Raw genomic sequence first — 27,457 nt, 5'->3', positions numbered from 1 at the left:
TTTGGTCTAGTCATTCAAGAAACATTGGCATCGTTGGCCTAATAGGAGCCCCTAATGGGAGCTGGTGGCCGGCTGAAGACGAGGCAGTTTTTTCCTATCCAGAGCAGTTGTGTTGAGCAGGTGAAGCGCTGCCAGCCGGCTTGCATCTGGATAGGCGTCCATGTCAGGAACGGTATGCCGCAAAGTCGCGTGCTGGGGCATAGGGTTGGTAGTGCCTTCGGGTGGGCCCTGGCCTCCGGGGGGTCATGTTCATATAGTCACTCTGAAGGATCCTACTCCTCTTGGTCTTCATCTGCAGAAAAGAGAAACATCACTGTGAAGGGGGCAGGGGCACAGAAAGAGACGTCATGGGAGGAGCTCTAAGACTTGGGAGCAACTATTCAGAACATAGACTGTCAAATGAAGCTGAATACACCTGACTTCATTGAGCGCCTTGGACCTGGATAGTGACTAATCAAACCTAATTACTTTGGACTCTTCCAAATTAACCTGCGAAATCGGAATCAAACAACGTATTTTAGATAAATGTACCCATGTTACTCTTAATACAATCATTTGATCTGAATTCCAAAAGCATATCTAATTAACGTATCCTTTGTTGATATGTAAGTACTCTTTAAGGCCCTTCCTCCTGTGAAAAGGTTGAGCTTCTCCACTGCAATCTTCTTATGTTAGTCATTTGGTTAACAAGCTGTTTTTCCACAGGTAATCCAAGAGGACCTTAGATTCTGAAATGATCATAAAATTCATAGCAGTGGAGTCCAAATTAGTGGAGAGTTATGGTTCTAGACAACTACTTACATTCCTATTCTTTTATATGCACATACATTTCTGTAAAGACAATAGTGTCCTTCATCTCTGTTCCTCAGACTCTGCTCCTTCTTCCCCTTTCTATCAGGGGTAAGGGAAGAAAGTAGGGGCAATCCTAAACCCAGAGCAAGAGCATACTTGCCATAAATCTTAGCAAAGTTTTGACTGAGCATTAGGAGCATCTTTTCTGAACCAACATGATGGTAAAATCTACATATTTGATAAAAGTCCCATAAAAATTCTAGAAATAGAAAGCTACCCAGATTTCTGAATGCAGAATTCTCTATTATGAAAAAAAAATGTCTATTTCTTGGCACCTAGGCCTGGTGCATAAGTAGATATGTTGCATGTGAATGGAATGAACACTTGAATAAATACGTAAGCAAGTGACTTCTGCCCTGGCCTATTTCCATGCACTCCTCCATGAACCATTCATACCTTCGTTGTCAAATGGGCAGGAGCAAGTGTTGAAGGTTGGAAAAATACTTACTCCCACATTACCAAATACAGCTAACATGTTTTCAGTTGTCCTCATTTGAATTCTCAGCCACATTCTACACTAATGATTATTCTCTCCTTTTTGAAGCACTCTTCCATTTGCCTTCTGTGAGATGGTACCATCCTGGTTTTCATCCTACCTGTCTGGCTACTCCTTGCCTGCCTCCCTTGCAAGCTCATCCTTCTTTAAGTAGTCATTCAATGTGAGTTCCCCATAGACTTCTACTCACTCCTTCCTCTCTCTCTCTAGGCAATCTCATCCCCATTTACAACTATTCACCCAAATTTATATCTCTGACCTAGACCTCAAAGGCACTTAAAACTCAACATGTCCAAAAGGAAACTCAAGAGCCTCCCCTAAAGTCTGGTCCTCTTTCATTGTTTCTGATCTCAGCGGGTCAGAAACGGTCAGCGGTTGCCCAAACCAGACGACCTAAGCCTCATTCTTGACACAATCAGCTCCCTATCCGCTGTTCCAGGGGACATTTGACAATGTCTGAAGATATTTTGGGTTGTCACATCTAGGAAGAATGCTATGGCACCTAGTGGGTAGAAGCCAGAGATGCTGCTGAATACCCTCTGATGCACAGGGCAGCCCCCTACAACAAAGAATTATCCAGCCCAAAATGTCAATAGTGCCAAGACTGATAAATCATGATCGAAGGAGTCTGATCATGAAAATGAATGGAGTGAAAGGGAAGTAATGGATACAAAATATGTGACCAAATTTAGCATGAATATTATTGGATTGCTTGTCCCTTCCTTTTTGCTCATACCCAGAGATGACTGATGATTTGAGCCTGGGAGCCTGGAAGGATGCTGCTCCATCCATAGATATAAGACAAGACAGTAGGAGAAGTAGATTTGTAAGAGAAGGTTACAAATTCAGCTTTGGTCATTTGGGATTTGAATGATGGATGAATGATCCAGCTGAAACTAAGAAGACCATAACATTAAACAGACATAATTGGGAGATTCATTCAAGAGAAGTAGCCATGGAAACCAAGTGGGTGAGGGAAGTTGCTCTTTAAACATCTTGACTCTACATCCTTTCTATAAATGAAAGACTAGAGTTCTCTTGGGCACAAGGTTATGACACGGCAGGAGTAAGAGCAAGGAAATGTCTGCCCCCAAATAAATGTGGAAGGCTGCTAATGATACCCTGGCAAGAATTTTAGCTCTTACTACAGCTCTGAGGACTTCCCTTGCCAGACTCCCAATGACAGCCTTTGCCTTCAGACCCCCAAATAAAACTATAGCTGGCCCCAATAATGAAGATGTCTTGAGTCTGAGGCTCTCCAGGTTGCACAAAGACTATGAAAGATGTGCTCAATTGGCTCCCATGCTTATCCTCATGCTGTTATCATATAGTGGACTTAGTCCACTTAGCCATAAACATAAAAGTGGGATGGAAATGACACGTGCATGGCTGGGAACACCATACAGAACCCGTAGTGTCCAGCTGCATCTAGCACATGCCTATATGTGTGGGGAGTATTTGCCTTATGTGTCTGTGTGACTGGGTCATCTATTCTGCCCCTTCACCAATCCTCTGTGTCTGCTAAAGATGTGGGACTTCACAATCTATCTTCCCTTGCCCTTCCTCCACTCCCACTCTTACCTCCTTATTTCCTCAAAACAGCAGCAAGACAAAAGACAGTTCGCTTAAAGACACAGTCTTCAAGAACACACTGAATTTAAAGGCAGATACTACCTATCCACATACTATCTACATTCCCTACATTGTGATTGATAGTGGAGAAGACCATGTTTTTTAAAAGGCTCCTTTAAGAAAGAGAATAGGTTTTACCATTCAGCTGAGTGAATGGTGGATTGAGTGACAGTAACAGGTGCTGTTCTGCAGCAGCCTGGCAGAGGATAGCTCTTTATTTATTCAAATGTCAGCAACAGGTCAAGAACAGAGATAGAATGTGCAGCTGCTCCCAGAAACCCACTCAACCTACAACTGCCTACAGTAGCACATCACAAGCACTCAGGAAGTTCCGGGAAAACAGCAGCTACACCAAGGCACAATGTAGACCAGTCAAAAATAGGATCCCAGAATAGGACCCAGGAAATGGCTGAACTCTAGGGATCCCTAATGCCCTGTCTAGCTTAGCAAGTTGGTGGTTGCTTAGATAGTAACAGCAGCAAGAAAGATGAGCCAAAGGTAAAAATGCTGTATTATTCTACAAAATATACACATATATTTATTTCACACCCTTTTGGTCAGAGAGTATAAAGATCTAGGTTGAGATGCAAATAAAGAGTTCTTATTGGACAACCTGACTACAAGAGACCACAGAAGATAAGATTATGCCAACAACTGGCTCTTCCTAATTCACGGGGAACCTATGAACTAGAATAAGACTAAAATAAGTTTTATCAAGACAAAGCAAGTAGTGCTACTAAAGAAAAGCCCATAGCATCTATGATGTTTCCAATTTGAAAGTAAACTGTTTAAATTCACTGAAAAGGAGAAGCAGGCTTTGTTCCTCTGGGCAGTCCCAGTCACTGAGCCTGGAATTAGTGCCTGATAATAGTAACTGATATTCTAATGTGTATTTACAATAAGTTTTAAATGATGAGAAGCACCCTTCTGACCACTGAAAGTTAAAGTAATTCTCAAAACTACTTCCTGGGAAGCTGGTAAATTACATTGACCTAAGTCAGCATATTACAGGGGAGCACCTGTCTTGGAGATGTACCCAAAAAGCCTCTGCACCTATATTTTAGATTAAGACATTGAAATTCCTAAGGGATGAAAATAAGGACTAAGGTTCTACATTCTAAATCATTGGCAAGTACCACAGAGGTTCAAAAGTGGGAAGGTACCTTGTATGAAAACACCAAGATCCAGAAAGATGAGGGACTCAACTGACATCAGAGGAAGAATTTAGGCAATTTTCTCTACATAAAAAGCTCTCAGGGTTGGGCAACTTAGAGAAGGCAAGACAGGTAAATATCAACTTGATATCTAGTATAAAGGATTTCCAGGAAAAAGTAGCCACTTTGTTCCCTACCCTGCAGAAGGTACAGATTAGGCAACAGGCAGCTTAGCAAATATCCATCTGCCCTTAGAATCTCTCACAATTCATGTGGGGAATGGGAAGGATGGAGAGGCAAACTTTGGTAATAGGCCAACGAAGTTTAAAAGGATCTCAGGCTGCATCTATCATTGACATGACCATGAACCCGGGATGCCCTCCTCACCTCCACCTACCACCACCACCCCAGCACTATAACAATGCTATAGTAAATAGGATGATTCCACTTGTCATGGTTTTCACTGACCCATGTGTAGATTAGTTAAATGTGTGGAATATGCCTTAAAGACCCTTATGGGGGTTATCAATTCAACAATCTGACAAGCACTCATTAAGCATTAAATATGCTTAATACCAGATGGATGGTGAATATCAAGAGAAATAGTCCTTTGTCCTTGAGGAGTAACATTTCTTATTGAAGACATGACTCATACATGCATCTGACTTATAAAAAAAAATTCAAAGACAACATGGAATCAAAGCAGGAGATACTCTGTCCCACACCATGTACATGAGAATGGGAGGTTTCTGAGTAAGGGGAAAGACCCTTTGGTAAGGGAGTCCCAATTTAACAGTAGATACAGTCATCAAGATATGTTCAAAACTTCAATTTTGAAGAAGGTAAAGAAAAATATGCCAAGTTTGTTACTTGAACATTTGCACAAGTTGGTAAACTCTAATTCAGTGCTGAGAGCTCAGAAAAGTCTAACTCCCATTATAGTTTCATAATGACAGCAACCATACTTGGCCTCACAAAATTCAACTGCTTCAGAGGAGATAAAAATATGACTCAGATAAACAGACCTAGTTTCTTTGCTAGGTTTGAATGCAGAATGCATAATTTCAGTAGCCAAATTTCTCACAATTTTTGACCCTGAACCAAAATTGTTCATTGGTTTCATTGCCTAGATTCCCAAGTTGCTTAGATTCTTATACATATATGTATATTAAAGCTATTTTACGTGTCATAATGATATTGCAAAATGGGGAGAAGAAAAGTACCTGGCCCTAAGACTCCCAACCATCACCCGCAATGTACCCGTTTAGCTTCTTATTCTGCCTGGCCACCTAATTAATGCCTTCTAAAAACTAGAATTCACATTAGGTTTTCATCTCCAATACAGTTGAAAGCTAAAAGAGAGCCTACTCAAACCTAGCAGGGAAATAATAGCAATAATAGTAACAATCACATGTTAAACAGAGAATAAACCATACAGGCACAGTTCTTGAACATGTTCAGATTACATGTGTAGTGGAAAAGGTACACAAAAGCAGCGCTGCTTCTCTTACCCAGCAAGCACAAAGGGCCAATGTTGCTAGCAAGCTATAGAAACCTAGGATTCCACCAACCACCACCAGTGCCCAAAATGGCTTGGAAGATTCAGGAGACAGCTGAGCTGGACAAAGATGTTTCTCTGAAAAATAGAATAGAGTGGGTTAAACGACATGGGAATGGCACTTGAGTACATTTCCTTCCTTCTGAACATTGTGGAAGAATGGGAGATGAATCAAAATATGCAAAATATCACTAGCTTAGAATGTGCAGACTTCCTCTTTGGGAAGTCACTGATCATGACCTAGTTTTCAAGACTGCCATTGAAAACCATTACTTTAGAGTGGTGCACTGGTAGAGTTGCATGTTACCTTTCACGTGGATAATGGTCCCATTGCTCTTCTCATTGTCTATGTAAGGAGGTGGATACATGACTTCAATTTTGCAGAAGTAAATATCCGTTTGGTTAACAAACAAATTTCGGAGGTAGAATGTCACTGTTTCATTGCCCAATTTCCCATCACAGTCGAATCCTGTACTTGAGTAGAACTGAGGCTGATGGGAGTAATTTCCGTTCACAACGCAGACTTCCACAGCACTATCTACTCCCTTATAAAGGGATGCCCGGAACTCCTTTGAGAAGAGGTTGTGAGTATACTTGCAGCTAAGGTTGACCTCATTGTTGTACACCACAAGCCTGGGCAACTGCTTCACCAAAATCTTGTTTTCTGAAGGAGGAAAAATCATTTGCTTAGAACAAGGTCATGAGGACTTTTTTATCCCCCTGAAATCAAGATATATTAATGAACAAAATAAACAGATCTCCAGCAAAGGCTTTCTCTTGGCAGAAGCAGATGCAGGAACTCTTTGGAAGACAATACACTGAGAGTTTAAAAGTTTACATTTTTATATTATTTCCATCCTTCTTAGAATGGGACAATGGAGAATGTTTTCACTTGGAGGGCAGAATGTGGCCTCCTTTTGGCATTGAGCACCACAGCTATGCGTTTGGAATTTTTGAATCTTGACTAAGATTCCAAAGATGTTAATCATGTTTAATTTTGTTATTTTCCTGATAGAGTGGGATACTTAGAAATGGCTTGTAACACCTGACATAGATACACAAATAGATTTGTCTTTAAGTTATGATGCAGGTTTTTGTGAAGGAATTAAAATCTTTTGAGCCATTTGACTTTATTGGGATGAAGAGTAAGAAGGATGAAGTAGGATGAAGAGTAAGAGAAAAAGTAGGATGAAGAGTAAGAGAAAACATAACCCAAGGAGTTTAACTTACCTTCCATAGCATATTCTGAGAGAAGCCTTCTCAAGAACTTCACATATTTGTTCCCTTAAATCACAGAAGATAGAAGAGATATACAAGAGTTCCCCCTCTTTGCCATTTTTCTACCTTTATGCTATTCCAGTAAATGATCAAAGAATATGGAGACCATCTAGTTCAATCTTTTCACTTTTAAAGCAAAGAACCTGAAGCTAGGTGTTATAACCTACATGTAGAAGAGAGCATATCCATCCCATCTTACTTCCCACTATATCCCCATTGCCTGGAACACAACTATATATATATATATATATATATATATATATATATATATATAATGACTGTTTAAGGGCTAGAAATAATAGATGATTTGTCTAAATCACTAAACAGATGATGAGCAAAGCTAAGACTAAAAAACCCAAGTAAACTACAATAACCTGAGAAATAGACCACTTAAGCATTAAGAATCAACTTTGCAAAGTTCTCTAAATTTTCCATTATTCTAAAACAATGAATTGCTTTGTGTCTCTGACTCAAACTTTAATAAGAACCAAACATTTTTGCCATTATTTTGGGGTATGCTAATAATTGTCTACCTATTTTCATTTTCTTTAAAAAAAAATGTTAGGGGTGCCTGGGTGGCTCAGTTGGTTAAATGTCCGACTTTGGCTCAGGTCATGATCTCATGGTCCATGAGTTCAAGGCTGACATCAGGGTCTGTGCTGATAGCCCAGAACCTGAAGCCTGCTTTGGATTCTGTGTTTCCCTCTCTCTCTCTCTGCCCCTCTGCTGTTCATGCTCGTTCTCTCTCTCAAAAATAAACAAACATTAAAAAATATTTTTTAAGGTTATTTGAAGCAACATCCCACACACCCATACTGAAGAGCCAAATAGAATAAAAATCTATTAAAATAAAACCTACAATTTAGCCTGGATTTGAATTCAAGTGCTCAGGTGTTTTGTTTTTGCTTTGGGAAGAAGGAAGATGCATAGAACTAAATCACTAAAAGCTTTTCATCACCTATATAGTTCTAACCACTAGTTGTACACCAAGAACTTAAAAAACAAAAACAAAAACCTATCCAGGTCCCATTTCCAGAAATTCTGATGAAATTTGTCTATGCTGGATGGGAGAAGGGATTTGTATCATCTATTTTCATTTTTTAAAACAACTTATTGGGATACAAGTCATGTACCATAAAGCCACTCTTTTTTTTATAAAAAAAAAGTATACAATTATACTTATAAAGTATATTATAATTATACTTTATAATAAAGTATATAATGTATACAATTCAGTGGTTGTGTTTCATTTTGTTTTCTTTGTTTATAGTTGACACACAACGTTACATTAGTTTCAGTTATACAACATAGTGATTCAACGAGTTTATACTTTATGCTATGCTCACTACAAGTGTAGCTATTATCTTGTCACCATACAACCATATTAAAATATCATTGACTGTATTCCCTGTGCTGTACCATTTATTCCCATGACTTACTCATTCCACAGTTGGAAGCCATATCTCCCAGTCCCTTTCACCCATTTTGCCCACCACCCCCACCTCCTTTCCCTTTGGCAGTGGTTTTTTTTTACTATACTCACAAATTATGAATGGATTGCCACAATCTGATTCCAGAATATTGTATTTTTCTTACCCCAAAAAAGAAATCCCATGCTCATTAGCAATGACTCTCCATTCTTCCTTCCCTCTAGCCCCTGGCAATCACTAAACTGTTTTCGATCTCCATGGATGTGCTTATTCTGAGCATTTCACATATATGGAATCATACAATATGTGGCCTTTTTTGTCTGGCTTCTTTCATTTAGCATAATGTTTTCAAGGTTCATCTATGCTGTAAAATGTATCAGAACTTTATTCCTTTTCATGGCCAAATAATATCCTGCTGTATGGATATACCAAATTTTTTTCTATTCATCATTTGCTTTCACTTCTTTGTTATTATGAATAATGCTGCTATGAATGTTCGTGTGCACATTTTTGTGTGGACATGTTTTCAGTTCTCTTGGGTGTATACTAGGAGGGGAATTGCTAGGTCATATGGTTTAACTCTGTTTAACTTTATGAGGAACTGACAAAATATTTTCCAAAGCAACTGCAGTATTTTACATTATCTACCAGCAGTGTATGAGGGCTCTGATTTCTCCACATTCTTGCCAACATTTGTTATTGTTCATCTTTTTTATTATAGCCATTCTAGTGGATATGAAACCATATCTTATTGTGGTTTGATATGCATTTCTCAAATGACTATGACGTTGAGCATTTTTACGTGCTTATTAGCATTTGTATATCCTTTTTAGAGAAATGTTTATTCAGATTATTTGCCTACTTAACTGGGTTGCCTTTTTATTGTTGAATCATCAGAGTTCTTTACATATTTTTGATGCAAGTTCCTTATCAGATATGTGATTTGCAAATATTTTTCCCATTCTATGGATCATCTTTAGTATTGCCACAAAAATTCCCCCCTTTGATTCTAATATTTAGTTAGGGCTGAAAATCACTATCGTGTAACAGATTTCTTGAGCTGACAGCATATTAGAATCACCTGAAAATTTAAAAACCCTTGATTCCCAGGCCTGTTCAATCAGAATCTCTGTGTACAGGATCCAAACATCAGTACTTTCAGTTTCTCAGGAGATTCTAATTTTCAGTGGTTACAGAACCTTACAGTTGAAAACTCATTTCTTATCCTCAACTCATAGGCCTCCACGGGCTTTTCCAACCTCATTTCCTCAAACCCAAGCCTCCATTAGCCAGACTATTTAAGTCAACATCTCAGCAACGTACTGTGTGAGCATTACTCTCTCCATACTTTGTTAACTAATTTCATGGCCTAGAATATCTCCCTTCTCAGGTCTCAAAACAATTACTATCTGTATCACTTGGTCAGGTTCTACATTTTGAGCACCTCCTGTTTCATATGCTTCAAGCTTTTGACTTGTGTGTATTTCGTCTAGACTTCTAGTTTCCATGTCTTCTTTGAGCAAGGACAACCTTTTATGTTTCTTTGTATGGTACCATGTGAATAATAGGATCTCATTAAATAATCAATAAGTGAAAGATGGTAATCTGACTGTATCATTGTTATCAGCAGCTAGGTCTGATTACCATCTCACTAAATCCTTATTCAAAATGTGTGTCTCAACAACTGAGCTTCATTTATGATTCATTCAAACACTCCCTAAAAGCACTGAAAAGCACATGTAAGGAATCAAAAAGTTCAACCTGTTATGATAGGGAAATGCAACTTGTGTTTTGTTTTGTTTTATTTTGTTTGGTTTTATACTTTGCTTACCTAGAAAGAATCATTTCTGACCAGAAGAACCAAACCCAGCAAGAAATGCCAGCATCTCCCCTCCTTTTCAAGGAGTACAGGTTAGCTATTGGTATTTCCGCTTACTGAGCCCTCCAGGGGTTGTTTCTCTTACTAATTATTTGGATTCTGTTTTAAGAGACAGTCAAATTCTTCCTGCTCTGCCTTCAAGAGCTGCTATAAGGAAAAAGATGACAACAGGACTTCTTTGCCAAGGTAATAAAAGGGAGAATAAGCAGATAAACCAAGAAAATCTAGAGAGAAAGCCTGGAAGGTTAGCCACTTTGGCTTCCTTCTCCCAGCACCCACAGTGAGAGAGGAAGGGAGACGGAAGAAGGAAGAGAAGCTCTAGCATTTATACTCCAGTAGTTTGCTTAATATTCTTGTGTAACTCAGAATATGACACCTTCCCAAGATGCACACAGAAGAGAAAATTTCATTTCCCAAAGATGAATAGGGCGCAGTTTCTATCCTTGGGCAGCTTACAGCCTGATGGGAAAGAAAGATACGTAAACAAACGGCTACTTTTAAAATACTGGCACAGTGATCTGCACAGTGTTTCTAGGTGTGACTGGACAACCAGCTCAGGATTTCTGAAAGTGAGTGCTGACCTAAGTGTTGACGTATGCATACACTTATTCAACAAATTTATTAAGTAAAAGCCTAGCTAAGATGAGCCTTTGTGTCAGGGATGGGGTGAAGTAGGAGACTGTGTGGTAGGACATGGGGCATGAAGTAGTGGACTGCAGGGAATATAAGACAAAGAGAGAAAAAGAAGAGTCTAGGCAGAGGAGATAAGGAGGTGAGAAAGAGTATGACAGAGGTAGAGAATTATAGCTACCTCAATTTTGCTGGACCATGACTTATAAAAGACAAGATTGGCAAACAAGTAGAGTTCATAGCTTGGGCTCTCTCTTGCAGGTGACGAGGACCTATTGAAGCATTGTAAGCAGAAAGGTGATTTCATTTTATAAAAAATATGGAGGGGCGCCTGGGTGGCTCAGTCGGTTAAGCGGCCGACTTCGGCTCAGATCACGATCTCGTGGTCCGTGAGTTCGAGCCCCGCGTGGGGCTCTGTGCTGACCACTCAGAGCCTGGAGCCTGTTTCGGATTCTGTGTCTCCCTCTCTCTCTGACCCTCCCCCGTTCATGCTCTGTCTCTCTCTGTCTCAAAAATAAATAAAAAAAATTAATGGAAGGTAAATTTGAAGGGCATAAGTAAGAAAACATGGAGACCATTAGGATACAATCATAGTAGTCTAGGCAAGAGGTGATAAGGGCCTGAACTACAATTACAAAGAAGTGGATGAACTCAAGAAATATTTACAAGTTAAAATTGGCAGAACTCAACCTTTTCTATGAGACGTTGACTTTGTATAACCATGTCCACGCCCAGTTTAGGTGGCCATGTCCACACCTTGATGCCCGGATGAGCTGGGCTTTGCCTGTGTCATAGTGGAGGGGTCATTTAGGGTTGGGCTTGCCCCACTCCCTTTTTCTGGTTTCTTTTCTAATAAAGATGGAACAGTTAAAAAAAAATTGGCAGAACTCAGCATTGGCTTAGATGTGGTGAGTGAGGGAGAAGGAGGAGTTAAAAATGATTGTCCTCAGGCCCACAGACCAACCAAGTAAGTAATACTGTTTTGCCTACATCTCTTCTTCACTCATTATGCTCAGAAACTGAGGTAAAGTTTATACATCTGGGCTATGAAAAGACGTTCTTCCAGCCTAAGAGATCACTGCAAAGAAAATGTGAGTTACCTCCAAGGTTCCTGGGAACACAGTTGACTGCCTGGAACTTTGTTCGGTGTTTTCTGTTTTCACAAAGGAGAAGTGGTAGTCTTCCTCTCCTGAAACTGATTTTCCTTCACAAAGCATAATATAGTGATAATATTTTCCTTCTGTTTATCGTGGAGCCTCCAAAGTCAAACCTCAGCATGTTTAAGACTGCTGGGATATCTCCTGAACATATTCTACCTCAGCACTACAAATTGAGAAATTTCTCAGGGAAAAGCAATCCAAGATCCCAGTGTCTTGGCTGGCTGTTACATATTCGGTATTCTCTCGGTTGATGGCACATCCAACAACTGCAAGAGGGAAGGAATAATCCTTTTGTGTGTGACTCCCTGTACCAATACTTTGTCAGGAAAAAGCTTGAAAAATATTGATTACATGGCCATTTGATGAAAGAGACGTCCAATGTATTTGTCAATGTTTACTTTTCTCTGTCTTCCATGTCAACACATAATATTAAAATTAGGTGCTATGCTTCAAGTGGTTTGCCAAATATGTGTGAGCATGTGGCTATGGTTTCTAGCTTAAGGTTCAACCCAAGTTAAGGATTGGCTGACAGAACTTCTTGTTTTCAACATTTATATCCTGATAGCCCTTGGTTCCACCTTGGTTCATGTCAATCATTCAGAGAAGCCTAAGTGTGAAACCATCTCATAGGACTTCAAAATCTACATCTGCTTTAAAGAGACACTCAATGAAGGAAATTCACTTTTGGTGGTAGAAAAAGATAACCAATTCCTCTAAGTGATATTGAATATATGTGATCATTATAACTTACAGTAGACGCCTTAATTCTGATTCCTCTTATTTTTTCTTAAAATGGAGCACTGTAAAAATCCACACCCCTTACTCTAGGGGAGTGGGGCAATAACATGGATAAGTCATAGCAACCAATAACGGAAACAACAAATGACATTGGACTTTGATACGTATTTCGGTTCTCTGAGTTTCAGGGAATCCACACAGTACTTCAAATAATTTAAGAACGCATTGTAAAATTTAAGAACATACCTAGACTCACAAAAAAACTAGAGAAATATCTAGCTTCCCCATACTAACATTTATTTGATTCCTTTTTGCTCTTTAGTTCATGCTAGGAGTGAAAAACATCCTTCTCAGGTTAATTTGGTCTTAGCAGACCAAGCCTTTCCCTGTGGATATTTGGTTTCCTTCTTGCGAGTGCTTAGGCAAGGTCCACCTAGGTCAAACCTACTACATTAAAAGAAAAATACTGTAAATTCAACAATTGTATTTGCTTCTGGTTTCAAAAGATTCGCTTGACTGACATTTCTCTAACTGAATTGACAAGTTGTTTTGATGATGAATTTAGTGCTTTGCTTTCAAAGCCTTTCCTAGCAGCTAAATCAGCTAAAGGTGTGGGGACAGGAAGCTATAACCTCAAACCTCTCTCCCTCACAACTCCTCCTTAACAACAGGCAACATGAAGAATAAGATTGGAGGCGAAAATGTACTTATCTGTTCCTTATAAGCAAGGCAGTGAGAACTAAAAGATTTCCCATAGATAATCTGTGAATCTTGTGATACAGTTGACTTTTGGAAAATTGGAAGTTACATGTGCTTCCATGAGAACTGGTTACAAAAAAACAAAACAAAAGCAAAAACAAAAAACTTTCCCTTTTTCCCTATTTTAAATGGGTCAATTACTACATTAATAGCTGTCAACTCTTTGCACAGGTGAACCGGATAACCATCTCTAAGGTGTGGTTCTAAGCACCAGAGAAGGAACCCTGACCCTGGAAGGACCCTTCTCACCAGCTCAGTTAATGCTTAGATTTCAAAAGAAGATGAATCCTAAAATGCCATGTAGGGAATATATTGACTTCAATTAGTAATTGTGGCCTACAGTCATAGGACTACAAAATGCTTTTTCCTATTTTATCTCATATGAACTCCATATAAACCTCTGAAGTAAACATATAGGACAGCCATTTTTATGCCCATTTTATAGATAGGGAAACTGAGGTTAAAGAGGCCAAATAAGTTGCCCAAGTTTTAGGACAAGTGACCTTAAGGACGTGGCTCATGCTTCATGACTTGTAATGTATTGTTCTTTTCCCTCTGGGTTGCATTGTGTAAAATTTTCAACACAATTTCGGTGAGTGATCCTAGATTATCTGAAAGCAGGACTGGATAGTTGGATGGTACTAGAAGTGAGAATTAGGGAGGAAAACACAATTGAGTAGGGGAATAAATGGAGTGAGATCAAGATAAAACCAAATTAAATTCAATTTTCTCCACCATTTTGCTGGAGTACCATCATGCAAAAAGTGCTCAGCTGGAAGGAATGTTGGAAATAATCCAAGCCAACCCTTTATTTTATAGAAGAGATAACTGAAAATGAAAAAAGTAAGTGACTTTTTAAACAAGGTCACACAAATAGTGGAACAGCTAAGATTATTTATTTACGTTTCTAGAAATAATGCTTTAAATCATGAATGAATAGAAAACTAACTTTGTGCATTCAGCAGATTCACGTGATTTCTGGTGATTCATGGTCATATTTAGAAAAAATGTGTTTGGTTTTTTGGGTTTTTTTTTAAGGTTTATTCTTTTTTCAGAGACAGAGACAAAGCATGAGTGGAGAAGGGGCAAAAAGAAAGGGAAACACAGAATCCAAAGCAGGCTCCAGACTTACCTGTCAACACAGAGCCCTAATGGAAGCTCAAACTCACAGACTGTGAGATCATGACCTGAGCTGAAGCCAGGCACTTAACTGACTGAGTCACCCAGGCACCCGTAGAAAAAGTGTGTTTTCAAACTTTCTTTACCTGTAATGCACTTGCACAAAACACTTTGAACATGAACATTAGTTGAAACATAGTCACTTTTCATTCAAACCTCACTGGGAAAATTCTTCAGGACACCTGTGAATTACATATATGTATCATGTTTAATTTATGATATGCCATCTTTCCTTTTCCTTATCATAGCACCACAGAGAAACAGAATAGCACCTAGGGCTAGTGAACTAGAGAATAGAGTAGACAGCACTCAAGACTGGTATTTGCATTGAGACGTTAAGGAAGCAGTAGGTAGAAATATAATACATCTTTAATTGGCAATGTGATTTTCTTTCAGAACCTCTCAAGAACTTTATTGGATTCCATCTCTGCACATCACAATCAGAGGCTTTTTTTTTTTTGTTTTTTTTTTTTTTTTTTTGCAGCTTAAAAATCAGATCGTAAGATCCTAATCACGTCGTTTCCTTTTTTAAAATTCTGACTGAACAGAATTTAACGTGTCAGGCAGGAACCCAAGAAAATTAAAGCTTTCTATTTTCAACTATCTTGCTCTGTGGTGTTTGCGAACGCAGTATGAAGGTGACGCTGATTTCCTTGGGGTATGGCACCTCCCTCCCGACCACAGAGCTGGTGAAGTTACTGTAACTTTCCTCTGAGTATATTTCCTCTTCAGGCCTAGGATACTCTTTAACACGTGGCCATCTGACCACTTGCTCCACTTTAGGCTCCATTAAGGGCAGGCTTGCTCACAGGCCAATCCAGTGTTTGCTCAGGGAACTGTAAGACAAACTGTGCTTTCTGGGAGGAAAGTGGCTCTTTCCTCTGTCTGGTGGCTTTGCCTCATACAAATGTGAGAAAGAGGACTACAAAACACTTGTCAGAATTTTGCCATCTTCTTTGAGCTAAAAACAAAGCTAGGAATGACCTAGCATACCTTGAATGGCTCCAGACTCTCTGAAATTCATGTTAAAATGAAAACAAAAATACACATTACATTTTCAAAATCACGTTGTGGTTGTTCCATCTAGTTTTCTAATGACTGTTGTCTTGAAAGTTTCCCCATTTTCCCAAGGAATAAAGATCTAAGGAAAGCTCCTCCAAAAAAAGAGCTTTGAAAAAGCATGTTGTATTTTCAAAGCCAGCCATATGTATGTATGTGTGTGTATATATATATATATATATAGAGAGAGAGAGAGAGAGAGAGAGAGAGAGAGAGAGAGAGAGAGAGAGTGAGTCTCATTCAGGATCCCTGCGGAAAACAAATGGCACGATCAAAATTGGGCAATAGGAGGAAGGCTTATTTATAAAAGGACTGTTGTCAAAAGTGTGGAACCACAAGGCAAATGCTAGAAACTGGTTCACGGCAGCAATTATGACCACCCTTAGGTCTAAAAGGGCATGGGCAGGGTAAGCCTACCAGAACCAGAAGGAAAGAGAATCATGAAGAGGAGGCCACCATGACAGACGCAATGACTTTTTTCAGAGAAACCGGCCACGGGACCAGCCCTGCCCAAGACTGTGTGTGTACAACCATCAGTTCTGTCAAGCATATTTACTCGTATCAAAAGGATGATTTGTATACAAAATCCAGATTCCTTAGTTCAAACAAGTACAATGATTACAGGTAGCAATAAAAATAGAAATAGAAACCTAATTAATAAATTTACTCAACAAGCTGCTGTTAACCAGCACCAATCTAAGCTTCATGTTTCACCCTCATCTTTTTATACACAGGCTGGACACTCTAGCATAGAGGACATTTGTTCTTGTCCTTTTAAAAAACTATTGTGCTCCATGCAATTGTCGGAAAGTAACTCAGAGGTCAAATAGTTCAGTAGCAAAAAGTCCCATCTGAGCACCTAGTCATTAATTCTGAAGAGAGAAAAATTATCAAAACGATCAATGAGTACTTTCTGAAAAGAAATTTCAATGTGTCAGAAAATTGTTCTTTGGTATTCTGACTTCTGCCATGACAAAGTCATGCATTTATTCAGCAAATAAGTAATAGAACAAAATGTCCTAGGTTCCTGGGAGATGTAAAAGACTCAGCCTCTTTCTTCTAGGTGAAATCCTAAGGCAAATGCGCAATTAGCTATACTCCAAAGCCACGTACGGTGCAGGAGCCCTGTCATGGACAGTCGCGTGAAAAAGGCCTTATTTCCAGATGAGATGATTCTGGAGGCTTCTGTGCAGACAGACTGACCTTTAGCCGGGCCATGAAGTCTGGGGCAAATTTAGACAGACTAAGATCAAGGGAATGACTTTTAGCATAAAGGTTCATTGGTGACCAGCAGCGCATTCCTTTTACATAAAGGGGAAATAGGTAAAGATGGCTGATAGCAATCATAGAGAGGTTTCAATGCCAAGAAAAGACACCTGGATTTTATTAGAAAGGCAACGGGAGGTATTGAAGACAGCTGAGTTGAGAACGGTGTGGTAAGTGCTGCCGTGAGGGGTGCACTAGCTGGAGGAGGGTGGAGGGGAGGCAGAGACCAATCAGGAGGCTGTTGCAGTAGCTCTGATGTGAGCTCGTAGGGCCAGAGCTGAGGAGGGGGCTGGGATGGAAAGGACGGACGGACGTGGAGTTGGTGCTTGGTCGTGCTCACTGACGGTGAACAAGAATCAGAAACGACACAGAGTTTGTGGGGAGGGGGAGGGTGGCAGTGGAGGCATTGTTAACAAAATTTGGTAAGTGAAGAGCGGAAATTTGTTTGGAAAAAAAAAGCCGTAGGGTTCAGTTTTAGATACACTGGATTTGAGAGGTGGGTAAGGCATCCTGAAGGAAAGGTCCAGGAATCAGATGTGCCGGACCAGAGCTCAAGAAAGTCGGAGATAAACACATACATCAGGATGTCCTCTGTATGAAGATAACAGCTAATGTTAAGGCTGCCGAAAGCCATTGCCTGCACTGTCGTAGCCATCCCTATCATCCATCCCCATTCGGACGCTGCCCGGGAGTGCAGAGTGTGAGCGCTCCAGGACTGAAGCTCCCTAAGCACAAAGTGACGGAAATGAGTGTGATGTGACCCAGCCCTACAATTCAGAAGTCCTCAATTGTCCTCTCAGCTCCAAATGCTACAAGGAAAATCTAAGAGGCCAACCAGGAAGAGCACCTTAACTTATACACACGCTGCCAGACCACTCCCAAATATCCAGTTTTATTACCCTAGTAGTAATTACCTACTACTACTACTACAGTAGTTACCTATAGTCCAAATGGTAGGTAACCAGTACTTCACAGCTTTCTACATAAACAGTATGATGATAATTCAATCTTACATCTCCAAAGAGCCTCCTCAAGGCCACCTTGGCACATACACAATCTTCTAGGCAAATGTCATGACCTGGAAGTTTGAAAATAATTACTAAGTTGAACCTTAACATTACACAGGAAGGTGGAAGAGAGGGAGCAAAGACCAAGTCCTGCCATAATTTCTAAGCATCTTAGTACTTAATGTCCTAGCTTGCAGTCTCTCCAAGCAATTTCAGAGATGTCTGCTCTGCAACTCTTTGTATTTTCTCTAGAGCATCCACAAAGGGGCGGGTGGCTGAGTTGCCTCATGAGAGCAGATAAAAGCCAGCATTTCTTATTCCATGTAAGAAGCATTTTTAAACCAGAAATAGACCTGAGATGTCTTCAAATCCAACCTCCTCACATATCAGACAAGGAAATGAGGGCCTAGAAAAGTTTTGTCACAATTCAACAGACTAAAACTTCTAATCACATCCCCTTTCCTTGAGAAATCAGTGACTTTAGCTTTTAAGTTTGGGGAAAATAAGGGGGGAGGGGGGTTGTAGAATAACAGACATGTCCTCCACAAAGCCAAGGGCAAGCAGCTACATCCTTGTTCTGAAAAACACATGGAGATTCTGAGATTAACTTCCCTGACTGGAAATTGGAGCTCTGCCCATGATGTTGGGCAAGATTGTTCTGAACCTTGTGACCCTCTTATCTCAGGCATGAGCTGAGGCCAAGTCTAGCCATATTGTTCATTTTTGAAGGTTCAAGCAAATTTAAAATACAAATGGGCTAAGCCTTCAAAGTCAAGGTATGTATTATCCAGTAGCTCTTGTTGATATAGGTTTAACACCAAGGTCTGTTCTGAAAGAATTATGTATATATATATATATATATATATATATATATATATACACACACACATATATGTATATATATATATACACACACACACACATATTTAATAAAAGTTTTTAATGTCAGGTATGCCAGCATGGAATCATCCATCTACCCTAGCTCCATACTAACATACATATCTCTGCCCCTATAAATCTCTTCTTTTCTTCCTCATTCCTCTTAGACATTTATCCTCCTTTCTCTAATACTCCCATCCTCTGTGCCCCAAATCTCCCTCCCCATCTCCTGGAGAAAACTGCTTCCATTCTCCTTTATTTTTCTCCCTCTTCCTCTTTTATTTCCCAATGGTCTTCTTTCCCCTCCACCCCTTCAACACTGCACATTCACTTATTCACTCCCTCCCTCAAGAACAGCATTTGGCTTCTTCCACAGGTCAAACGTAATGAAGTCATTCAGTTTGCAAACATTTATTACATACCTACCATATATGAAAAAATGGTAGACATTATAGGTGATATAAGCTCCCAATTGTCTCTAATCTAGCAATTTCCTCTCTTTCCACTATCTCTATTTTGTTCCCCTCCACTTTTTCTTGACCTTTTGAAGTGTTACCTCGCTTCCCCACCATTCTGTCTAAGCTCCAAAATTCCAACTGGCCTCCTTTGAGCCAAAACCAATACCTCCCCAAGTCACTATTCACTTCTCCCCTTATACAATTAATGCTATTAAGCACTATCTCTTTTTGAAATTCTTTCCTCCTTTGGCTTTAGTGGTGTTCTATCGAGCCTTATTCTTTTCTTATTTCTCCAAACACATTCTATGTCTCCTTCACTGGCTCGTCATCTTTGTTAGCCAACTCCTAACCAGAGCTGTTTTCCAGGTAAGATTCAACTCTGCTTTTCTATAGTTATACTCTCTCCTTTCTTTTTCTTTTTTTTATTTTTTATTTATTTTTAATTTTTTTTTAACGTTTATTTATTTTTGAGACAGAGAGAGACAGAGCATGAACAGGGGAGGGGCAGAGAGAGAGGGAGACACAGAATCGGAAGCAGGCTCCAGGCTCTGAGCTGTCAGCACAGAGCCCGATGCGGGGCTTGAACTCACGGACGGTGAGATCATGACCTGAGCTGAAGTCGGACGCTTAACCGACCAAGCCACCCAGGCTCCCCGCTCTCTCCTTTCTAGTGGCCATCCATTCTCATGACATCAGCTTTACTCCAAAGATGAGGATTCCTAGATGTTTTCTTCTTACCCAACTCCCATAGCTTCAGGTTTGTACTGGACACTTTTCTGCCATCTCAGGCCCTTACTTCAAACTCAGTGTGTCTAAAACTAAACACAATTTGGCTCCCAAACTCAGCTGCACAGCAACACCTTCATCTCAGGTGGTGATACCACCATTCCCCTGTTAAGCCAAAAACCTTGGCATCATTCTTAATCCCTCCCTCTCTTTCAGGCACTAAATCCTGGAATTTCTACTTTTCAGTCATTTTGCAGAATAGTTGTTTCTTTCTGTTCCCACCTTTGCTACCCAAATTCTAGTCTACCCCTTCTCCTGGCAAAGTGCAGAGTGTTACAACATGATCTCCTTACCATTAATCTCTAGGCATTCTAGACCATCCTGCTTCCAAAAACTTTCCAGCTGCTTCACAAGGCCTTGAAAATGAAGTCTGAACTTGGGTTATCAGTATTCAATCCTTGGTTTGACCTGATTCTACCCTAACTTTTCAAGCCTCCACACATTCAGACTGGCCCTTTGTTCCAAGAACACGGAACAGTATGCCTTGTTTAATTTCTTTATTTGTATTGCTTCTCCCTCCTGAAGTAACATGGGATTGGTAAGAATATGAAGCCTGGAGCAAGAGTGTCTGGATTTACTCACTTATTAGCTGTGTGAGCACAGGCAAGTCACTCTATTTGCTCCATGCTTCAGTGTCCCCATCTTATAGATAAGATAATCATAGTAATTGTTCCAAAGGATTTCAGGGAAGAATAAGTGATCTAATATAGGGAAAACCGGGTAGAGCAGTGTCTGGCACATTATAAGTGCTAAATAAGTGTTAGCTAGCAATTATTATTAATAACATCATCCATTCAAATCCTATTTTTTAATATCTACTTCAATTCCCACCTCTCCATAAATGCTTATATTCTGCATTAATCTTACTAGCAGATTTATGTTATGCTTCTTCATTTTAGTAGTAACTCATTCATTTCCTTCTTCAGGTATTTGTTGAACACCTATAATGCTTCCAGCACTGTGCTGAAATAAGTTATAACTTCAGTGTGTTGTTAAGTTATCAGGATGAATAAGACATGATTCTTCCTGCAAAGAGCTCACAGTCTAGGGGAAAAAAACAGATAAAAAGATGTATAAATGCATAATAACAATTTTGGGAAACCTGAGAAGGAAAGAAGTCCCTCACTTTGCCATTTAGGGTCTCAGAGAAGGCTTCTTCAGGTGAGAGGTGTAAGGGACACTTCAGATTACAAGAATAATATATGCAAAATCATTAAGGCACCAAACAGCATGAGGAAGTTGCACCGAGTTAGTTATCTGTTTCCAGCTGCCATATCCTGTCATGTATAGTCTTCTCAACTGGATCATAAAGTCAGAGAGAACTTGGTTAATTACACAAGCAGCTCTTGTGTGCTAAGTAAGTCTTTATAGTGCTTTTCCTCTTTTTATATTCCTTCAGACTCCAACAGAGATTAAAAAAATAACAGAGGTTTACTAAATATTTGTTAGATTGAGTTACATTCCCATTGGGACTCTTCTTACAAGTCCATAACACAGGCTGGATGCCCAAGGAGAACTTCCTCAAAGGAGGAGAATCTTGCACTATATTCTAAAGTGAAAGATGAGTAGGATTTGGATGGATGGAAAGAGAGAGAGAGAGTTCCAGGAGGGATGCAGCATCAGAAAGGGCATAAACACAGAGTTCAGGTAGGTGCGACTATGAAGAAAGCTGCAATATTGGGTTTGAGGATCCTATATTAGGGAATGAAAGAAAGTAGATTGGATAAGTGAGATGGATCCAGTCTAAGATCATCCAAAAATGCCAGGACACGTTGCAAAGTCACCTTTCTATGAGCATGATCTAGGAACCATCAACACAACTTGCTTTTCTATAGCTGGAGAGATGTCCAAGTTCTTGCCCATCTCTAAGTATCTGTGGTTGAATCCACCACTTGCATGGAGAATTCTGTTTGTAACTGTTTGGCATAAAATAAATTACTGTGAACAGAAAATTATTCTCAATGATACTAAATTGAAAGAAAAAAATTCTAGAAAGATTTCACAATTCTCATTTGTACTTCATTGAAACTCAAACTGGATTTTTATATCAGTCACAGAACCTAGAATAGCACATAGAAGATATTAATAAATACCTATAGAATGAGTACATGAATGAAGACCTGTCTTGCTAAAGCACAAGAAAAAGCAGGCACTTTACAGAACAGAAACCTAGTAACAGCCTGGTTTTAGTCCTCCCAGGAGCTCCAACGTGAAAGGAAACAGTCTTCTTATACATGCCCATTCTCTCCCAGTTTCTATGGGACAGAGTCTGTGGATCAGAAACGGAACCCTCCTGGACCCGATGTTCCTAAAGCTGGTCTTGTGTACCCTCTTTTTTAGTAGTGTTCAATATCAAAGAAAGTCATCACATCACATGAAAGCTGCAGATCTAGCGACAGTGATATTCTGCCACTTCAGCATCTGACAAGTGTTCTTAATTAAACAATGAAGACTACAACCTCTACCATCTCAGCAAATAAAAACAACAAAAAAAGAAAGAAAAGAAAAGAAAAGACCCACCCACCTCAGTTCCTAACAAGGGAATCTATGTCACTGTTAAAATGCAAGATATGTCAATAATTCAGATTCTTGTGTGAATGAGTGGGTGAACAGGAATTCCTGCTATAATCAATACATTACATGGTGAATCATGAGCCACAAAGTTGACTTAGATACTGCAGAAAAGGGGTCCTGATTAGATCAGAGGTCAGAGTGAATTATGAGTGGGTGACATTTATGACACCATCAGGAACCATTAACCCAGTTACCTTGACAGCTGAAGTCCCACAGATAATGAAGATGATGACAAATGAACAAGATGACGGTAATGGCGATGCACAGATAAAGTTGCAGCTCATAGTTAAGAAATTCTCCACCACAGTGCAGGTTTCCATCCAGCAATGAAAATATAAACACACGTAACATGTATGGTGACACACAGACTAAATCAAGATGCCTGTGACGTGAGTATTGAAATACTAGGCCAAAGAAGTCTAAACTCTCTTTTTCACATCCTCTAACAAGTGACCAACGAGCCCTTGACTCCATTCAGTGTTCCTCTCTTCTAATGTTCAGAATCATCAAAATGAGAGTGGCAAGCAAGAAGTTTGACCCCTACTTTGCAATCACTTCTCCCTGGGGCCTGGAATGCCTTCTCTCCGGCTTCACGGACCAATTCTTATGCAACGATTCTCAGACTGAAAGCTCTGGGTACCTTTTTTTTTCTTTTTTTTATGACAACACCATGTTAAGACCAAAAGAGTCAAGAAATGACCATAAAAGAGACATAGATTCCTAAACATGTCTTCAAAAACCAGAGACCCCTTCAGTTAGTCACAAAACCACCCAGATGTCATTTTTTCCAAGAGTTCAGCTAAACCATCTACTAAGGAGAAAAGTACCAGCCTCTATGAAGTTACATAAGTAACAAATTTCTTGAAGAAAAAGGCAAGCAAAACTTTAACCAAGATGAAAGGGAAAAATGAAAGGTTTTATCCTTTTAAGTGACCTGCTGTAAAATAACTGCTTTGAAAGATTGCCCGCCCTCCAATTTGTAGATGAGAAAGTTTGCAATCGTGTATCCTTATCAATGCCCGTACTAGTTAATAAAGAGCTATTGTTTTAGAGATGATAAACCACAATGGAATTGTCTTCTAGGATATTGGTGGCATAAAAATTTTCATTTTGTAAACGTCAGCACACTGCATACAGGAACTACTTGGAGGAAAATAACCACATGTTGTAAAAGCTGAATGGTAATCGTGTGGCATTTCTCCACTCAGGAAAATAAAATGAAGACATTAAAAGGGAAGACAGTCTAAGTCTAAAGAAGAGAGAGCAAGATCCCCACCTCCCATCCATAAAAAGGGTTTTAATGTGAGAGCTTCAGAGTTACAATCACAGATCAATTTCTCTTTCTAATCAGTCTGTGAAAATGACTCATTCTATTCCTTGGTATTGATATATTGATATTGATTTTATGGTCCTTGCTATAAAAGTCCTGTCTGGATGGTTGTCTTTAAAAAAATAAAAAGTAATAATCCTATCGTATGTGTGGGAGTAGAGTAAAATAAATTCTTAAGCAATGTCTGTACATTTGAAATGTCCATCAAATTTACTTGAGATGACAAAACACCCAGTAGATTCTTTAACAGTCAGAAAAACGGGCTACAGTATAGTGGATGTCATGAGATACAGCAATCTGCCGATTATATAGCATTTTCAATGCTCATCTCTCTATCTTATCTTTCCTAAGCCCAGCCTCACAGCAACACTTTCCTGTGAGAGGTCAATTACTTCTTGTTGTGGACAACGACCTCAGAGGGGTCATTTGCTGAACTAAAAATGAAATCTTTAATTACCTTGCTTCACTGATGATTTTTTTTTAAATCATCTTCCTCCTGCCTTCTATGCCTCTCTCATAAAAAGAAGTGCCAAGGGAAATGCAAAAGCATTGGGGAAATCCACTGTGTTCAAACTGGACATTTGGACAGTTTATTTGTGGAGGTTTGGGGAAAGATGAAAAGAAATCCTCAGATAGAAAAATAAATGGTGTTTTCCTGATTTTTATCTTCATGCTGGATGATTAGCCTTGGTGAAAAATAACCAATACTGGCTGAAAAATCTATGATCAATGCCATCTACGATATGCACATTCCTTCTACCATCAACCACAACTTGGTTCCCTTTCAAGGACTGCAATTCTAAGTTGGACTCTATTTGAAAGTCCAACAAAATCCTCTCAATTTGTAGATCTCAACTGCACAGTTGCCCAAATCTGGTAGGAAACATGTAACTTTCTTAAAGGATTTGTCTAAGTTAAGGTTTCCTCATGCTTCCTAAATTATATATTTTTTTAAGTTAGCTGTAAAGATCTTTCTACAGTGTCATTAAAATCATGAAGAATCAGGTTAGGTTTAACCTTCATAGAATAAACATTTTAAGCTATGCTGTGAGCCAGTGAGTTCAAATTTTTTAAATAGTGGAAAAGAACAGTTCTACACACACACACACACACACACACACACACACACACACACACACCCTTCAACACAGACATACCAGTAATCTCTCTCAATCCTAGGGAGGACAGTTACAGTGTGACAAGAGAATTATTTTATCTATAATTTCTTTATGGAAGGCAAATACAGAGAGGCAAAAAGCATATGGCAGGTTTTGAATCATTGATTAGAATGGATCATGCATCTTTTTATGTTGTAGTTATTTTTTCTCATAAGTTTTCTTACTGGAAGAAGCATTTCAAAGCATTTCTACCCCTACTTCATTAGACGGCCACTCAGTATCAAATCTTAAAAGTCATTATGGGGGTGAGTTAGCATTTGAAATGCAGATATATCTCCAAGTAGAAAACAGAGGTCCCACATGTGTATATCCTTAATGACAGTTTTAGCTACTCCTCTTTCAATAAATGTTCTAAAGGAAAAATATAAAGCTTTGCATCTTACAAAAAAATATCTTCAAAAGAGATTCAGTGAGTTGATGACAGATGGTTGTCCACAAAGCACATCAGGAGAGTATTTTGTGTACAAATACTTGAATAGTTTCGGTGAGAATGAGGCTTGTCTTTCCTTTCTGTCTATCCTTGACTGTGTAACAAATTGAGAAATTTTAAATATCTTTAAAAAATAAATTTTAAAGATCCCTTAAAAATAGTTTAAAGAGCTTTTTCTAAAAGAAATTTTTTAAATTCTTTTAAAATATATTTGGTAGTTTTAAATGCTTGGCACCAGATACTAGGGCATAACCTAGCTCATCACCAGCTTATGTCTTTCATTGTATCGGCACGTTTTATAAATACACACAGTTTGTAAATGTGCTCACTGGCACAAAAGGCAATGGAATAGATGGGTGTATATGTAACTATTTCACTTGTGCAGGTTGGGAAATTATACCCTTTGGAGTTCATGCACATGATGTTAAGAACAACATCAAATAATGCAGTCTCCACACCACCAAAATAAATGAGAAAGAACATTGAAGATACTGGCTAGTCAACATACCTTAAAGGAAAAATAATTATCCTATTTAGATGTGCTCACTAATCAGTACAAATCCTGAGCCAAGCGGGACATTTTTCAAATTCTGAGAACGATTCGAATACCCGTCCCCGGCCCACCAAAGCAACAAGCTCTTTCTGTTTGGAATTGTGATTTTCAAAGATAATTTAACCCTGGATATATCTGGAGCTATGAAATCGTAAACCACATCACATCAGGCAGAATAGTATAATCGTCAAGAGCTGAAGAGTCAGATTAAGGTGGTTCAGACCCTGAACCAACAACTCATATCTGTATATACTCGGACAAATTAACATCCCTACCCCTTGATCTCTTCATCTGAAAAGGAGTTCCATTATAATAGCACTAAGTGTATCATCTTCATCATCACCATTGGGAATTTAAAGGATTTTAATCTAAGGTAACAGATTTCAGCCAATTGTAAAAGAAACTAATTCTCCATTAGCATTTGGATTTTGGATTGTGCCACCTTCTGCAATGACGCCAGAATTCATTCTGACACACTGAATTCAATTTGAGTAGACATAGGAACTACGACTAACATTCATCTTGCAAGCCAAGCACTGACTGTGCTAAGCATTTCACACAGATTTTTTTCATTTTATCCCCACAGTGACCTTGAGATGAGGTTACTAGTATCCCCATTTTATAGACATGAAAACTGAGACTCATACAGTTTACATACTAGCCTAAGCTCAGCTAGTAAGAAATGGATCTGTGATATGAACCCTAGTGGTCTAAATCCAGAGCTTTCAGAACCAACCCTCTTATAGTAATTGTCTTAATTTTTTTCAAAGCATAATTTTTAGAGCTCCCTGAAACATTGTCAACTACTAGCTAAATAAATCTTACTTAATTCCAAAGAATGTTTCTTAAAATATCATACTGTAGACTGAGAATCAATGAGTTCCTAAATAACAGGTTGCCATATTAGAGCAAAACTACATTTCAAATAGTTGAAAAACTACATTTCATAAGTTGTCTGAAATTTAAGATGAGCCAAGCCAATCGAAAACTTCAAAAGAAAAACTGAGAGGAGGAAAGAAATCAAAATTCTTTACCTGTTACTTGAATTGAGGGGAAGAAGTTGAGAGCCAGAAGCAGCCTGAGGATCATTGTGCTAACGGTGGGCCAGGGCTCCAGCCCCTCCTCCCCGAGGAGCCCAAAGTGTGAGGGCAGCTGAAGATGCACCTGCCAGAGTCTGAGTGTCTCCGTCATC

At 39.2% G+C, this 27,457-nt stretch overlaps 1 protein-coding gene across 1 annotated transcript; it reads right to left on the bottom strand.

Annotated features, from left to right (window-relative positions):
* On the bottom strand, positions 1-27,457 carry CD28 (CD28 molecule). The gene is made up of 4 exons (XM_042949832.1): positions 27,300-27,457; positions 6,000-6,356; positions 5,646-5,770; positions 1-292 (listed from the first exon to the last, which is right to left on the bottom strand). Exons 1-4 carry the CDS (start codon positions 27,454-27,456, stop codon positions 164-166), a joined length of 768 nt encoding a protein of 255 aa, XP_042805766.1. The 5' UTR covers position 27,457; the 3' UTR covers positions 1-163.

Source organism: Panthera leo, chromosome C1, assembly GCF_018350215.1.
Source record: "Panthera leo isolate Ple1 chromosome C1, P.leo_Ple1_pat1.1, whole genome shotgun sequence".
In the NCBI taxonomy this organism is placed as follows: domain Eukaryota; kingdom Metazoa; phylum Chordata; class Mammalia; order Carnivora; family Felidae; genus Panthera; species Panthera leo.
Note: the sequence above shows the minus strand (reverse complement) of the source record. Positions and strands in the feature narration are given on the sequence as shown.

Bases quoted from the DNA above. Each gene is read 5' to 3' on its own strand.
- CD28 (XM_042949832.1), bottom strand. From the start codon at position 27,456: ATGACGGAGACACTCAGACTCTGGCAGGTGCATCTTCAGCTGCCCTCA. The intron at 5,771-5,999 runs GTAACATGCAAC...TCTATTTTTCAG, and splicing joins GACCATTATCCACGTGAAAG to AGAAACATCTTTGTCCAGCT. The intron at 293-5,645 runs GTAAGAGAAGCA...TCTTTTCTGCAG, and splicing joins TGGCCCTTTGTGCTTGCTGG to ATGAAGACCAAGAGGAGTAG.